This window comes from Vulpes vulpes, chromosome 13 (assembly GCF_048418805.1).
Source record: "Vulpes vulpes isolate BD-2025 chromosome 13, VulVul3, whole genome shotgun sequence".
NCBI classification, from domain to species: domain Eukaryota; kingdom Metazoa; phylum Chordata; class Mammalia; order Carnivora; family Canidae; genus Vulpes; species Vulpes vulpes.
This window is the reverse complement of record NC_132792.1, coordinates 131,329,642-131,345,917: the sequence shown is the minus strand read 5'-3', so window position 1 is coordinate 131,345,917 and position 16,276 is coordinate 131,329,642. Positions and strand designations below refer to the sequence as shown.

The window sequence follows — 16,276 nt, the reverse complement described above, 5'->3', positions numbered from 1 at the left end:
CTTCAAAGAGTAAGGGATACAAACAAATAAACCATTATTGTATAAGATATGAAATACTCTAGTAAAAGTTTATATATGCCTGCAACAACAAACAAGAGGGAACAGGGAAGTCCTTTAGGAGATAGAAAATCATAAGGGATGAGAGAAAAATGCTTTTGAGCACTGCACATTTCTGATACCTTGGTCTAAAAAATCAAAGGATTTAATATCTGCCTTATTCATGTGTCTTCATCATTTTTACAGGCAAACAACAACAAACAGTGGTTACAAATTGATCTGCTCAAAATCAAGAAAATAACTGCAATTGTAACACAGGGTTGCAAGTCTCTGTCCTCCGAAATGTATGTGAAAAGCTACACCATCCACTACAGTGACCAGGGAATGGAATGGAAGCCTTACAGGCAGAAATCCTCCATGGTGGACAAGGTATAGGGTGCTGTCCTGGCAACAACAAAGCAATTCACAAACTGCTATGAGAGAAGTACCTCTATTTGCAAATAGCTCTTTGCCTTTGACAAATATGCGCAGACATGCATCTCCTCTCTAATAAGTCCGAACCCTAGCTTGGCAGGTAGCTGGTGTGGGGACAGAGACCATGCAGACTATCTTTCAGCAGTGGCTGGGCCAGCTGTGAAATAGAACAAAACACCAGGGAGAGGTATGAGCCATCATTAGCTCTGATTGAGAAAGATGGTAAAGAGCTGTCTCAGTGGGCTTGCACTGCTGTAATAAATGATCATAGTTGAAAGCCACAAACACTTCTCTTTCACAGTTTTGAAGGCTGGAATCCAAGAGAAGGGTGCCAGCATGGTTGGGTTCCTGATGAAGGCTCTCTCCTTGGTTATGTCCCCCCATGGCCTTCCTTGGTGCAGGAAGAGAGATCCCACCTCTTCTCCTCTTTTTGTATTAATCCCATCAGGATGGCCCCCACCCTCACAACATACTCTAATCCTAATTACCTCCCAAAGGCTCTACCTCCTAATACTATCCCACTGAAGATTAGGGTTTCGATGTATTATTTTGAGGGGGACACCAACATGCAGTCCATAACATGGGTCTAGAAAACCCTCCACTGTGAAATAACATCATATTAGCATTACCTTGGGTATACTTGTTATTCTTGACTGATCAAATACCCACAGCCATGAAGCATTGTGTATCATATTATTAAGCAGGAGACAGTTGTTATCCTCACTGATGAAGAAACTAATTTCTTGCAAGACGAACTACTCCATTATAGTCCTTAATTCCTTGTTTCTAAAATGCTCCTGGGGGCATATCTAAGGTGGTGAGTCTAAAATTCCAGGAAGGGAAATCAGGCTGGAGCCAGTAGGAGGGGCAACACAGAAGGGGATAAACCTTTACTGGATGCTCATCCTGGGCTCAGAACTTATCTTGGTGAATGAATTTGAACTTCTCTCTCTTTTTAAGTTCCTGAGATGTTTGTTTAGACTGTTGATTGGTTGGTTGGTCGGTTGGTTGGTTTGGCTGGTTTTATCTGTCGCTGTACTGAAGTGTCTCTATAGCTGGGTAAGCATTGTTGTCATAAACAAATAGTGACTTAGCTTCTGCTGTGTGTAAATGTTGGGGAACCTGCTGGGAATGCTAAAAGGAAAAAAAAGCATGGAACACAGTTCAAGTGAGGATAGAAGGCATTTGCCAAAAAAGAATAAGTAAAAACACATGGTTGCATTTTACTTTAAATGTTGGTGACAACTAACCACTGTCTGGCACTTACTATGCATCTGTCATATATTTACATAATTTTTGAAAAATCTTAAGGATGACTCCTGTGAAGTAAACTTTTGTTATCTCCATTTTTCTGGTGAGGAAATGGAGAATCAGAGAATATATGTCACCTGCCCAAAGTCACACAGCTACCAAGGAGCTATGGGCAGAGATGGTTTCATAGCTGCTCCACAGCACCATGTCAGATGTCAAATGTCTCTATTTTTCCAGCCAGTGGGGTGGAATCCCTAAAGAGGTCTGCTAGGCATGTGATTTCATAATTGACCAAAGATCATCTTTGATAATGTATGTGTTCATTGATGTCCTCAGCTTGAACTAAAATTGCAAAAAAAAAAAATTATCAATAAGATTTTCATACCCATTACATCATAATTAAAGATCTTCTCATATTTTGCTTTCAGATTTTCGAAGGAAATAATAATGTGAAAGGACACGTGAAGAACTTTTTCAACCCACCAATTATTTCCAGGTTTATCCGCATCATTCCTAAAACATGGAATCAAAGTATTGCACTTCGCTTGGAACTTTTTGGCTGTGATATTTACTAGAATTGAATATTCAAAGACATAGGAAAGACTCTTAAAGTTACCAAGCCATTTAGAGAGGGAAATGTATTTTATAACTATTTTAAATATTAATAATTTTTACTATTTCCCTTTTTTCTATTAGAGAATAAAATTTTATATATGAGACTTTCACAATGTAAACTCCTTGCTACAATTCAGCCAGATGATGGCTATTAGTTCTTCATTAATCTGAATATAAATGGGAAAATATCAAGAACCAATGAACAAATGGCTTGTCTTTCACAATGATTAAAAATGCTATGTAAAGTGATATTTGTGTAGTTAGCATGCTTCATTATAGTTCTTTTAAAACTCTGCATACACTAATAAAAAGAGATATTACTTTTTTGAAAAGACATTTATAGACCTGGATAACTTTCACTCCCACCTTTAAAAAACAATGATTTAAGAGTAAAGGAAACAAGGTTTTAAATGGTTGATTTTTCTTGACATGGAGAGAAAAAAAAAAATCATACGATGTGAAATAATAAGTGCTTAAAACATCCTGTCTTAACTACATGACAGTGAATTTTCTGGCCCTCTGTGAGTAAAGATACCAATAAGCATGTTTTCAGTCGTCCCACCCTGTGAATCTGGCCTGGTCTTCCTTGGAACTAACCCACCTATTGATATTCAGTGAGGGATCTTTAGAGGAGGAACACAACCCAAATAACCATGGGAGAAATGAACACGTAACCTTGGCTTCATTCTAGCTGTCACTACAATGGTAGACTGTTTCAAAACAAAGTTCACCTAAGGGAAAGCTAAAACCTAAGAAACAGCATTGCAACCATTGGCCCAAAGGCAAGTGTTGGTGCTGGGACTGGCAAGCAGCTGAGGCTCTCTTCTCTGCATGGCTCCAACCTCTGCCTTCTCTCCCTTCTTTGGCAACTTCCCCTTTCCTCACTCCCTCCCCTGCGAAATTAGCATACAATGGTCCTAATAGACAGTGTGAGACTGGGGAGCGTTCTGACCTCCTTGAAGTCACATGGGATAGACGGTCACTGGTGAGGCTATCTTCCTGTGGAGCAAACCACTTCCAATCTTAATGTTCAAAGCAACAACTTTATTTTCTCTCAGGATTCTGTGGGATGACTGGGCTCTGCTGGGTGGTTTGAAGGCTGACTTCATTTGGGGTCCCTAGTGAGGTTATAGTCAGATATGGCTGTAGCCAGAGTCATCAGAAGGCTCAACTGGACGTTGAAACAGCTGGTTCTCACTCTCCATGTGGCTTCCAGTCCTCTCCTCATTACATGGCTGGCTTTCAAGTGGTCTATTGCTTGATGTCTCCAACAGGGGAACTGAGCTTCGTGTAAGGTGGCTCAGGCTCCTCAAAGCAAGTGGTCATGAATTAGGAAGCAGAGGCTGCTTTCAAAAGGGAGGCCCAGAACTGGCACAACCTCACTCTGTGATATCTTATTGGTTAACACAAGTCACAGGTGCAGCCCAAGGAGTATAATTCTTTGGAAGCATCTTTAGAGACTATCAGAGTTACCTATTGCATCTGTGAGTGGGCTGGGCCCAGCACCACAAAACATTAACTTTCTATTATTTTTCCCACTTTTTTTGAAATACATTTGACAAATAGAATTATAATATATTTAAGTGTACAACTTGCTGATTCCCATTATCAAGTTAATTAACACATCATCACCTCACAGTTACCTTTTTGTTTTATTTTGGTCAGAATGCTTAAGACCTACTATCTTAGCAAATTTCAAATACACAGTACAGTATCACCAATTATAGTCCCCATACAGTATATTAAATCCTTAGGACTTATTTACCCTATAACTGAAAATTTGTACCCTTTTACCAGCTTCTCCCCATTTCTTCCCCTGGCAACCACCACTCACTCCTTTATATCCTGACCTTATTTTTCCTATCATTTTAGACTTAATGTTTAATTAGTCTGTTATAACTACAACTGCTCCCTTTTTATTTGCATGGAAAAAAAATGTAATCTCTTCCCTTCTAGTGCGTATGTGTCCTCAACACTGAAGTTACTCTCTTTCAGGTATGTAGTTGGATCTTATTTAAGTCCATCAAAATCTTTCTCTCTCCATCAATATTTTTAACAATTTTATTTATTTATTCATGAGAGACAGAGAGAGAAAGTCAGAGACATGGACAGAAGGAGAAGCAGGCTTTCTGTAGGAGCCTGACATGGTACTCAATCCCAGACCCTGGGATCATGCCCTGAGTTAAAGGCAGACACTCAACTGCTGAGCCACCCAGGTATCCCTCTCTCCTTCAATTTTGAAGCATATCTATTCTGGGTAGCTGTTTTGTTTTTTGTTTTTTAGCACTCTGAATATATCATCCCACCCTGTTCTGGCCTACAAGGTTCTGCTGAACAATCTGGTGATAGTCGTATGGGGGTTCCCTCATACATAACAAGTCACTTCTATGTTGCTGATTTTAAGATTCTCTCATTTTCTTTAACACTTGACAATACAATTATAGTATGTCTTGTTGTGGGTCCCTTTTGGATTCATCTTCTTTGGTAATACTTCAGCTTCCTTCATCTGGGTGCCTCTTTCTCTCCTCAGGTTTAGGAAGTCTTCAGCCATTGTCTCTTTGAGTCAGTTTCCTGTCCCTTTCTCTCTCTCTTCTGCTTCTCAGATATCTATAATTCATATATTGGTCCACTTGATAGTGTGCTATGAGTACCTTAGCTATCTTCATTCTTTCTTTCTTTTCTTTTCTTTTCTTTTTTTTTCTTCTCTCATTGGATGATTTTCACTGTTCTGACTTTGAGTTCACTGATCATTTCTTCCACTTGATCTAGTCTGTTGTTGAACCCCTCTATTGAATTCTTTACTTAAGTTATTGTATTCTTTAGCTCTATGATTTCCATTTGGTACTTTTTAATATTTTCCATCTCACTGTTGAAATTCTCACTTTGTTCCCTTATTGCTCTCCTGATTTGGGTGAGCATCTTTATAACCATTATCTTGAACTCTCAGGCAGATAAATCACTTATCTCTACCTCATTAAGGTTGGTCTCTAAAAATTTATCTTGCTTTTTGTTTGGAACACATTTCCCTGTTTCTTCATTTTCTTCGGCTCTTTGCATTGTTTTCTATGCATTAGATGAAACAGCCATCTCTCCCAGTCTTGACTGGCTAGACTTGAGCCACATCAATCAGACTTGCCTGAGGTCCTAGTTACTTCTCAAATCTTTGTGATTGTCCATTCTGCTGTCTTTGTCCTTATGGGTCACAGTAGATTGAGATCTCCCAAGACCCATTATTGTCCCATAGATGTGAGAAGTGCCCACATGCCTGTTCACAGTTTCATGAAAACTAATTGTCTGCCCCATCATCTCACCAATGCAAGCTAACTGGAAGGCTGACATTCAGGCATTGTCTGGGAAAGTCAGGATATTAGATGTACAGTCTTGTCCCGATCAGGGAGAAACTGGGAACTGAGTGGTTTTGTTTGCTCTTTCCTGAACCAGAGAGAATAGTTGCTACAGGTGCTTGCACACCCATATAGAGCCATCTCTTGGTATTGTGTAATCCTAGATGACCTGTTAATGCTGAGCCCTGTCAGCACCCAGAGCTGGATGATTTGGGAGCCAGTCCCTTATGTGGCAGCTGTAACATTTGGGGTGCTAGATGTGTGGACATGCTCCTTCCAGGGAGAAACTGGAGACTTGGTTTTACTGCTGCACAAGTTGGGGGGAGATGTTAGGAGACATGCCCACCAGCTCTTTCAGGTCCTGAGAGGATCCCAGCCTGCTCCCATATGCAGTCTAACTAGAAGCCAGAACCTCAGACAGTAGCTAGGAAGGTACACAATCAAGTGCCTTCTAGGGAGAAACTGGGAGGTGAATGTTTGCCTCTTCCTTCTGTGCTGAGCTGGGGAAGAGAGAGCTGCAAAAGTGCTTGTGTGCCCATTTAAAAAGTACTTTCTGTTGTTGTTGTTGTTGTTGTTGTTGTTGTTGTTGTGTTGTTGTTGTTTAATATGACCCTATGAGATTTGTAAATGCCAAGCCCTGGTAACTATTAGTTAGGTGACTTGAGAACCTGTTCCTTGAGTGGCAACTACAAAATTTGGAGCACCTTATGTGTGGACAGTTTCTTTCCAGGGAAAAGGTTGCAACTTGGTTTGTTTTTTATTATTGAAGTGAGTTAGAGGGAGAATATGGGACAAGTGCCCACCAGCTTTTTAGGTCTCCTAGGAGGATCCCAGTCAGTACCCAGATACAAACTGATTAGAAGCCAGACCCTCAGGCAGCAGCTGGGAAATTCTGCACTCACACTCTCTTCCAGGGAAAAACTGGGAGGTGGGCACCTTTGCCTGCTCCATCTGCACTGAGCCATGGGGAATAGTTGGGAGGAGTGTTCATGTGCCTGTTTAACAGCTGCTTCTTTGTTTGTTATGGTCCTATGGGACTTATGAATGCCAAACCCTGTTGGCTCTCTGAGCTAGGATATTTGGGGACCCATCCTTCAAATAGTACCCTTAAAAGTGGAGCACTATGTGTGTGGTCCAAACCCTCCACTCGCAGGGAAATGCTGGGAGTTGGGAGTCCCCTCCCAATTGTCAGGCACCATGCCAGGGGTGAGGCTTTTAGTGTGTGTCTCAGTATTTCCTACTCATTTTGATGTGAGTGTTTTCTCAGTAGGCTGATGTGGAGGAGTTACTCAGTTGGTTTTTAGATTTCTTTCGGAGGATAATGATCCATGTGTAGCTGTATATTTGGCAAATCTGTGGGAGGGTGGAAAGTCATAAGCCACTATTTTATCATCTTGGTCAATCCAAGACATTTGCTTTCTAATACTGTATTCCTGTTATTTCTTTCTTTTAATGATTCATGTCACTGTTCTACCAAGATTTCTCTGATTTTCATTCTGTTAAGAGCAGAAAAGAGTGTCTGAATGTAAAAAAAAAAAAATTCATTTGGTCTCTCTAGGGCCAGCTTCATGGTGTATGTGATCTGTTCAGTCACAAAGAATTCCCACACTCACAGGGACCCCATGCTTAGTTTAATGCTCTGTTGTCATTGAAATTTTTAATAATTTTTTAACCAGAAGCCTGACATTTTTATTTTGCAATGGGCCCCACAAATTATGTAGCTAGTCATGGGTCCCTCTACTGAAGAACGGGACAGGATCTCTCCTTATCTAGAATCTACCAAGATATAACAGGGACAAGAAAATGATATGGAGTAATAAGTAGAGGATGAGATGAGGATGGAGCATGAGCTCCAACTTTGTTATCCTATATATGAAAAGAATAAGTCCCCAAAGGTTAAACAAATTGCCTGAAACTATTGCTTGTTTGTGTCACAGTGAAACTAGAAACCAGATGATCAGACTCCCAGCCTCTTTTTTAGTCTGGTTTCTCTTTCACAGCATGGATATTGTAACATTTATAATTCATTCCCCCCCCCCAAAACAGGTAGACATGAATTATTAATTATTAATATAAATATTTATTAAGAATGCCTATTAATTGACGTGAAAAATACCTGTTTGGGGATCAGTGAGATGTTTGGTTATATTTGATGCTATGTGAAAATATTAAAACCCTTCTTTTTAAAATAAAAAGCATTTCTACACTTCTATTCCTCTCTTTGAAGTCATTTAGATGAAATTACTTTTGTTGCATAGTATATCCTCCACTGATCTATCATTGTCCACTGTTTGTTATATCATAATTGGTTGCTATGCAACAGAGCTAAATGACTCAGAGTAGAATCAGGACATAAATAGACAAAATCCTCAACATTACTAATAATTCTAATTCAGAATTAGAAAACAGGGTTGTGAGTATATTGCAAATATACTGCAAATATGAAAAGGTCAGAGGAAACAGAATTACTGCTTTAGGACTTTTTCAAGTTGCTAAAGAAATTACAGACTTCATTGTGTTTAGGAATAACTTTGAATAATCACAATTATTTGAGTTCAGAACCACTTTGGCAAACACAGAGAAAAAGTATTAACCAAATAGCTTGAATCTTCTAAAGACCCATAAATGCTTTACCATTTACTTCTCCAGATAGTCCAAGAAAGAGCAATTCATGAATCAATGGATTTAGGTTCTATTACTGGCACATGCCCTAAGATAGCCTAACACACACACTTAAAAATATCTGAGATTCCCATGCTACTATTTTTCTTGGCATTTTTTCCTAATAAAAAGTGATTTTATGGAAAATTCTGCTGCCTAATTCTCCTGAGTTCTTATGTTTTCAGAGACTAGATATGGGGCAAGTAGTAAGACACAGACAGATAAAATCAGTTTGTGTGCAGTGACATTTACATTGTCAATGCCCAGATAATAAGAAAGTTTTTCATATCTAGTTACTGTGCTGTAAGTTTTAAGATTTGCTATCTCTTGGTTGTATGAAATACCCTCACCAAAGATATTTATGTGTTTTGTATTTGGAATATGAGAAGAAAAATAATATTAACATCCTTAGTTGTACCACCATATTAATCTGTTTTTTAAAAATACCTATTAAGCTCATCCTATCTATATAACAAAGCACAATGATAAGACTTGTAGGGGAGAATATATTAAAAAATGAAAGACACTGCTCTGGCTCTTTTAGTATTTATTATCTAGTTGTATAGAAAAGACAAGCATAAGAAGAAAATAAAACACCAAAAGAAAAAGGTTTTGCACAGCAAAGAAAACCAACAATGAAACAAAACGGCAACCTACTAAATTGGAGAAGATATTTGAAAAGGAGTTAATACCCAAAAAATATAAATAACTTACCCAACTCAACACCAAAAAAAAAAAATTTAAAAATGGTCAGAGGGCCTGAATAGACATTTTCTCAGAGGAGACATAGAGATGGCCAACAGACACATGAAAAGATGCTCAACATCACTAATCATCAGGGGAATGCAAATCAAAACCACAATGAGTTATCACCTCCCACCTGTTAGAAAGCCTAGAACAAAAAAGACAACAAATAACAATATTGACAAGGATATGGAAAAAAGGGAACACTTATGCAGCTATTAGTGGGAGTGTAAATTGGTGCAGCTACTATGGAAAACAGTATGGAGATTCCTTAAAAAATTAAAAATAGAACTACCATATGATCCACTGATTTCCTTATTGGGTATTTACCCAAATAAAATGAAAACATTCATTTGAAAAGATACATGCACCCATGTGTTTGTTGCAGTATCATTTACAATTGCCAAGATATGGAAGAAAACCAAGTGTCCATCCATACATGAATGGATAAAGAAGATATGGTATATATGCCACATATATATAAAATGTATATTGAGATGTGTATATATATATTATGTATACATATAATGTATATTGAAAGATGTGGTATATATAATGTATATATGTATAATGTATATTATATAATGTAATTATATATAATGTATATATAATGTATATATAATATATTACATATGTATATACATATATGTGTGTATTTATTACGTATGAGATATATATATAATGTGTATATATATAATGAATATTGAGAAGATGTGGTATATATAATGTATATATATGTATAATGTATATTATATATAATGTGTATATATGTGTATAATGTACATTTTATATATATATAATGTAATATTACTCATCCTTAAAAAGGAAAAAGATCTTGCCATTTGTGACAATATGGAAAGAACTAAAGAGTGTTATGCTAAGTGAAATAAGTCACACAGAGGAAAATAAATACCCCATGATTTTACTTGCATTTGAAATCTAAAAAACAAAACAAAAAGCAAAGCAGAATTAGACCCATAAATAAAGAGAACAAACTGGTGGTTGCCGAAGGGGTGAGGGTTGGTGGGGGGCGATGAGCAAAAAGGGTGAAAAAAAGTAGGTGATACAAGCTTCTGGTTATGGAATGAGTAAGTCACAGGAATGAAAGGTACAGCAGAGGGAATATAGTATCAATGGTATTGTGACAGATGGCAGCTATGCTTGTGGTGTGTACAGTTTTAAATCACTATGCTGTACACCTGAAACTGTCACTCTGTGTGTCAACTGTACTTGAATTTAAAAAAAAAAAAAAAGAGGCAAACAGAGACTATGAGCAGATCACATGCTTAGGAGTAAAATGCCAATCAAAATGTAAGATGCGGTCACACTGTGAAAGCTTTTGAAGATCATTTGACCCAGATCTTGATGATATTGGAGGCATAACAAGGCAATCTATGCAGAATGCCAAAGTAGGGGATTGGGATAAAGGTCAGTGAAAACCAGGGTACTATAAGAGCTGTATGCTTAAATGCAGGGTCCTGTAAACTCCTCAGCCTGTCCACCCATCCCCTACTCCTTCTGTACATGGTCTAATAATGGCTTACCCACATACCTCCCCTCTCCCCTGCTCCAAGCCCATAAATCTAGTGTGTTTGCAAGATCAAAAAATAAAAAATAAAAACAGCAGTTGCTTGACTATCTGAGGCTGGGGTAAGAAATGCATAAAGATACAAAATATATCCCTAATCTGCAAACTGTGAATAATGGATGGTGGTAACCAGATTAAAAGTAGGTTACCTTTGGAGATGTGACAGAGGATGCCAACGTTGGAGAGGATTTTGGCTTGCTCAGAGGACAGGGTGTACTGATCAGAAGGAATGGTGCTTGAAGAGGGCACGAGCCAGGCAAAAAGGTGTCATGTGTGAGACACTGACCACCTGAGAGATGACACAATCACATAGGAATATTTGTATAAAGACAAGAGTTTTCAGTGCTCACGTGATTGCTCTGCTTCACTGTGTTTTACCACTAACCCACACCAGAGCCACCTTCAGTACATCTGTACTTTCATGTTTGACATTCAGGGCCAACTTCTCAATGTTTCATATATCCACCTGCTTTGGGGGGCATGAAATTTGGTAAATGGTTCTGTTTATCCCAACTGCCTTCGATTGAAATTCCTTCTTGGAGACTGAAGAAGCTTTCTGAAAATCTGGAATGTGGTAATCCTGTTTCCAGATGTGATGGGTAGATACAAAACTTTTATTTTCTTAGTAGTCTTAGGAAAATAATGACAAAGATTGTATTTCTATGTAAAGTGCTTAGGATGGTACTTGGCATATATTAAGCACTAAATAGGTAATGATTGTTACTAGTAATATTGATAATGTAAATATGATAAACTATCATATCAATGGAATGGTATTATTATGAATAATTGTTACTAATTTCTGTTGTGTCAAACACCTTGTTTTATACCACTCATTACGTTTTTAAAAAATTTTGGTAAAATACACATAACAAAAAATTATTGACATGTGCATTTTAGAAGTGTACAGTTCAGTGGCGTTAAGTACGATGGCACTGCTGAGCCACCATCATTACTTTGCATTGCTGCTCTAGTTTTTTCTGTAAGCCCATGTTTTCCCAGTAGGTGGCATTTGGTTCATTCAACTGCCAGAGTTCTGCAAGTCTTACACAGAGGTAGAGCCTTAATTATCAGGGCTAAACAAAGAATTGAATAGCTTGCCTGGCCTTTCTTCAGTGGATTTCACTGGCCTAATTATGTTTTCCTCAGGGTTAGAGACTATTTAACATTTGTTTATGTCCGGAGTCCACAGGGCTAGTATGGATTCAGAAATTATTGTAAATTATCCATAGACAAATTGGATAATTTTAAATGGAAGTAAGAAAACATTTTATGAGTGTACAGTTCACTGGTTGCCAATGAAGGAAGCATGAGACAGGGAGATGTAAATCAGCTGTGCCAGACTAAACTAGGAAGAATGGTCACCATGCTGGGTGGTAGTAAGTATTGTGAAGACTATACTTGTCTGCAGTGTGCCATAAGGGTCTTTACAAACTATTGGCTGGTGATGATAGTGTGGTTTGATATTGGCCAGGCATTAAAAAGAATCTTCTCAGGGCACCTGGGTGGCTCAGCTGGTTAAGTATCTGCCTTCAGCTCAGACCATGATCTTAGGGTCCTGGGATCGAGCCTGACATTGGGCTCCCTGCTCAGCAGAGAGTCTGTGTCTTCTGTTCCCTCTCCCTCTATGCTCTCCCTCTCTCTCTTTAATAAATAAATAAAAATTTAAAAAGGCTCTTCTCTGCTTCCTAGCAGCTAACCTCCTAAATCAAAGTCTCCTACTTCTTCTGAGGCAAAGTAATCGAGAGTACCATGCTCTCAGAAAAAAAAAAAACTCAAATGACTAAACACATCATTTTATGTAAATATGAATGGCTATATTTAGCTCTCATCTTGTTCCCCTAAAAGATTTAAGGTTGTTTATCAAAAAAACATAAACTACTACTAGATAACATATTAGAAGTAGGAGAGAAAGCAAAAACAGAGGTGGGAACATAAACGGGAAGCAAGAAAGAGAAGGACATGGAAATGTGAGCCCTGAACCCTCACACCTCGCTTTGAGTGGGCTTGGGTTTAGCAGGAAGTTTTAAAAGTAAAACCTTATCAGTTGTACCATAGAGAGTCACCCAAAAATGTTCAAAGGAAGCACTTTTTTGATACTGAAATTAAAACTAAATTTCTCCCAAAGGACCCCAGAAAAAGGCCATTATGTAAGGTGCAGAGCATCTCCCACAAGAGCAGATTTTATAGGGCTATTTCCTGCACATCCCTCAGGAATGGCTGATGCATTCCCACCAAAGCACAGCTCAGTAACACGTCAATGCTTTGTAGTCCAAGTGCATGGCTCTCTGATGATCCAGCTTAAGCCAAAGGTAGATTTCACAGTCTCTAAAGGAAAATGATTTGCCTTTAGATAACAGCTCATATCATAAACACTGTTTTCTCTAAGTCATGATTCTGATGGTCTTTTGGTAGTGAAGAGCTCAAGATAGTACATTAACATTTTCCAGAGCATTTCATATGTCCTTGCACCAGATTCTATTATAAGCAAATGGTAGTAGAAGACGAATGTTTAGGAACAATTAATGGGAAAGAAAATGTAAATTGAGAAAAGTATTTCTATTGATCTAATTTTTGCCTGTAATGTTGGAATAGAGCACCATTCTGTTTTGGTAGTAAAATACCTTAATCCAGCTCACAGAAGAATACCAATGGTAAGCATATCAACATTCAAACATTATGTGTATAGACATAATCTGACTCATATTTATAATTTATTTCATTAGTACAGATTAATCGTTTCTAATAATCACCTTTGTTGAAAACGAACATAACATTTTGGCATCATTCAATTCCACCAAACAAATATTTGCTGTTAATCATTTACAGAAAATGAAGTTTTCGTTACTGCAGAGAAATGCCTGGCAGATGAACAGCCTTCAGAGAACTAACAGACTTACTTATAAATTTCTATTTGTTAAAACCTGGTTTGAGTAACCATATATTTATATTTTTCTTAATAGTCATCTTAATGGTGTTACTGTGTGTTGTCATATTTATACATAGCATGATGAATTTGTTTCCTCCAGAATTTGGAATCTTCTGGACTATGGCCTAGACTGACATATCAATGTCAATGAGCTCTCTAGACAAGATATTTGCTTTAAGAAGGTGCCATTTATCAAGATGAAAGCTTTGTAAATAAAACCGGTTTATATTTAACCACCTTCCCCCATTCTTCCCCGCCCCCACAGTCAGCTATTTCCCTAACACTTTACTCGCTGTACTTTCAATACTCACAAGATGCAAGTTTGTCCTGTTTTCATGCTAAGCTAACTTCTTTCAAAGTAACCGCTTTTATTACCTATTTTACGAAGACATCTCTTGTCATTCTGTGTGTAGCCCCCTTTAAAGTACTGGCCCACCTAAACCTAACTCCACATTTCATAAAACACCCCTTCTCACACCATGCTGCATTATCTTACAACCTAAATCTGTATGGACGTGGAGGGAGGTTAGGTTCAATTGCAAGCTTCGCTAGGGTATGGACTTGGAGCACCGGGCTTCCCACTGATTTCTTCATCCTTATCCCATCTGTTTGTTTTCTGTCTCAGACCTTTGATCAGTCCCAGTCTTTGGACTATTAAGGATCAGTTTGAAAACATTAATAGTTTGTTAATTTTTTTCTTTCTTCTTTTTTCATTTTCTCTTTCCCCTTTCTGGAGAAAATGACCTTTTATAGTATCTCTTTCTCCTTTTCCTCTGTACTGAAGCTTGTATTCCATTAAAACTTCACCTCACAGTCTTGAGCAGGTTTCTCTTCAGTCATTTCACTGATTGATTATTTTGTAAGTGCCAGGCACCTTTATTAATATGGAAGGGAGCAAAGCAGACAAGATCCGCCATCTGATGGCATTTATCCTCAAGTTGGAAAAGAAAGACAATAAACAATAAGAAAAGCATTCAGGATGCCAGACATTAGGTCCCAAAGCAAAAATAAACCAGAGGAGGGAACAAAGTGTTTGTGGAAGGAAGATGGTCAATATTAAAGAGGATGGTCAGGGAAGGCCCCAGAAAGGTAACATTTAAGTAAAGACCAGAAGGAGGTGAGGTGAGGAAGTAAGCAACACAGATATCTGGGAGAAAAAACTGGCCAGCTGAAAGAACAGTGAGTGCAAACATCCTGCAATAAACTCAGGCTGCCCGGGGGTGATTCAGGAACAGCAAGGAGACCCAGGAGGCTGAAGCTGACTGAGCGAGGGGGGAGAAAGGGGAGAAGGTGAGATCAGTGGAAGGTGGATGGAACAGTAAAGTAGGTGGGAGGAGGTGGTGGTTTGGGGGGTCAGAGGTGGCAGAGGGGCTCTAGAAAGCCCTGTGGTTTTTCGCTGAATGAGAATGGGAAGTTTACCCAGAGTTTTGAATAGAAAATCTATGGCCTGAGTTATGCTTTAAATGAATCTTTCTGACGGCTATACTATAGAGGAGCAAGGATAGTCACAGGAAGACTGCAATTTGGATGCATTTGCAGATGTCCCCGTAAGTGAGAAGTAGCAATAAAGGTGGGAAAAGTGGTGTGACTCTGGACTGATTTTAAGCCGACGGGGTTTGCTGATGGACTGGACAGTGTACCATATAACACCTGTACTCCCACAGATGATGGGTAAACATCCACCACAGTGAAACATTTGCAGTGCTTTTTAAAAGCCTAGCATTTGTCTAAATGATCCTTTCTTTGTGTTTTCTATCAATTGTTAACAGATCACTTCGCCTTCCACTCTACTTCACCAGCCAGTTCCTGAGAACATGGCCTGAACCTCCTGCTCTTTCCTAACAAGTCCATGGGGGCAACATTAAATGCAGCCAGGCTGAAACTTCTTGTGGATCTTGTAGACTCTGAGCCCACTCACTCTTAGATTTCCCTCCAGTTCTCTCAGACCCTATGTCCTCCCTGGTGGGCTCCCTCCTGGCTTCACTTCCTTCTCCAACACTTCTTGGAGGTGTGTGTCCTTCTGTCCTTCATCCTCGTGCCCCAGAAGTCCCCAGCCTTGGACTGGTCTAGCCCCCACAACTGTCAGTCTACAGCCAGTCTGAATGGCCTGGTGGAGCATGCTTAACTGGGCAACCAGTCCACACCTCCACTGTAGTCTCCTCCCACATAAAGCTACGGTCAACTTTCTGTGTAACCTGAGAGAGACTGTCCCATTCCTGTTTACCTTTTTCTCAGCACACACCTAGCTTCCTACCACACAGGGGAAATAAACATTAGGAAATGCTTTCAAGGTCACTCCTACCTCTACTCAATGACTATTTCTTCTACATTTTCACCCACCTTACCTCCTCCCCTGAGGGGAAAGAAAACCCCTTCTTTCTTAGTCAAGGCCAAAGTTTGCATACCAGCAGCTCCCCTACCTCAGAGGTCTGTTCAAAATCCCCTGAATCTCAGACTGGTAGTTATATGATTATCAATATTTGTCATAGCTTATTGAACTGCACATTTTTAAATGGATGATTTTTTTGGATAAAAATCATATCTCAACAAAATAAAAATTAAAAAAAAAAAAACCTGGATCTCTTCTGCCCTTTTCTCCTCTCCTCATAAAGATACTCTAGCCTCTGACAAAACAAACAAAAGCTAAATTCAAAATTGCAATCTGCATTTGCT

The 16,276-nt window shown here is 38.7% G+C and overlaps 1 protein-coding gene across 2 annotated transcripts in view; it reads left to right on the top strand.

Annotated features, from left to right (window-relative positions):
• The window catches only part of F5 (coagulation factor V), a 68,530-nt gene extending 65,944 nt beyond the window's left edge, over nucleotides 1–2,586 (top strand). For both annotated transcript variants that reach the window (XM_026003336.2, XM_026003338.2), the window contains exons 24-25: nucleotides 244–426; nucleotides 2,151–2,586. In XM_026003336.2, coding sequence (XP_025859121.2) covers nucleotides 244–426; nucleotides 2,151–2,297 — 330 coding nt within the window. In that variant the 3' untranslated portion in view covers nucleotides 2,298–2,586. The remainder of the gene's footprint in view (nucleotides 1–243; nucleotides 427–2,150) is intronic.
• The last annotated feature ends 13,690 nt before the right edge of the window (nucleotides 2,587–16,276 follow it).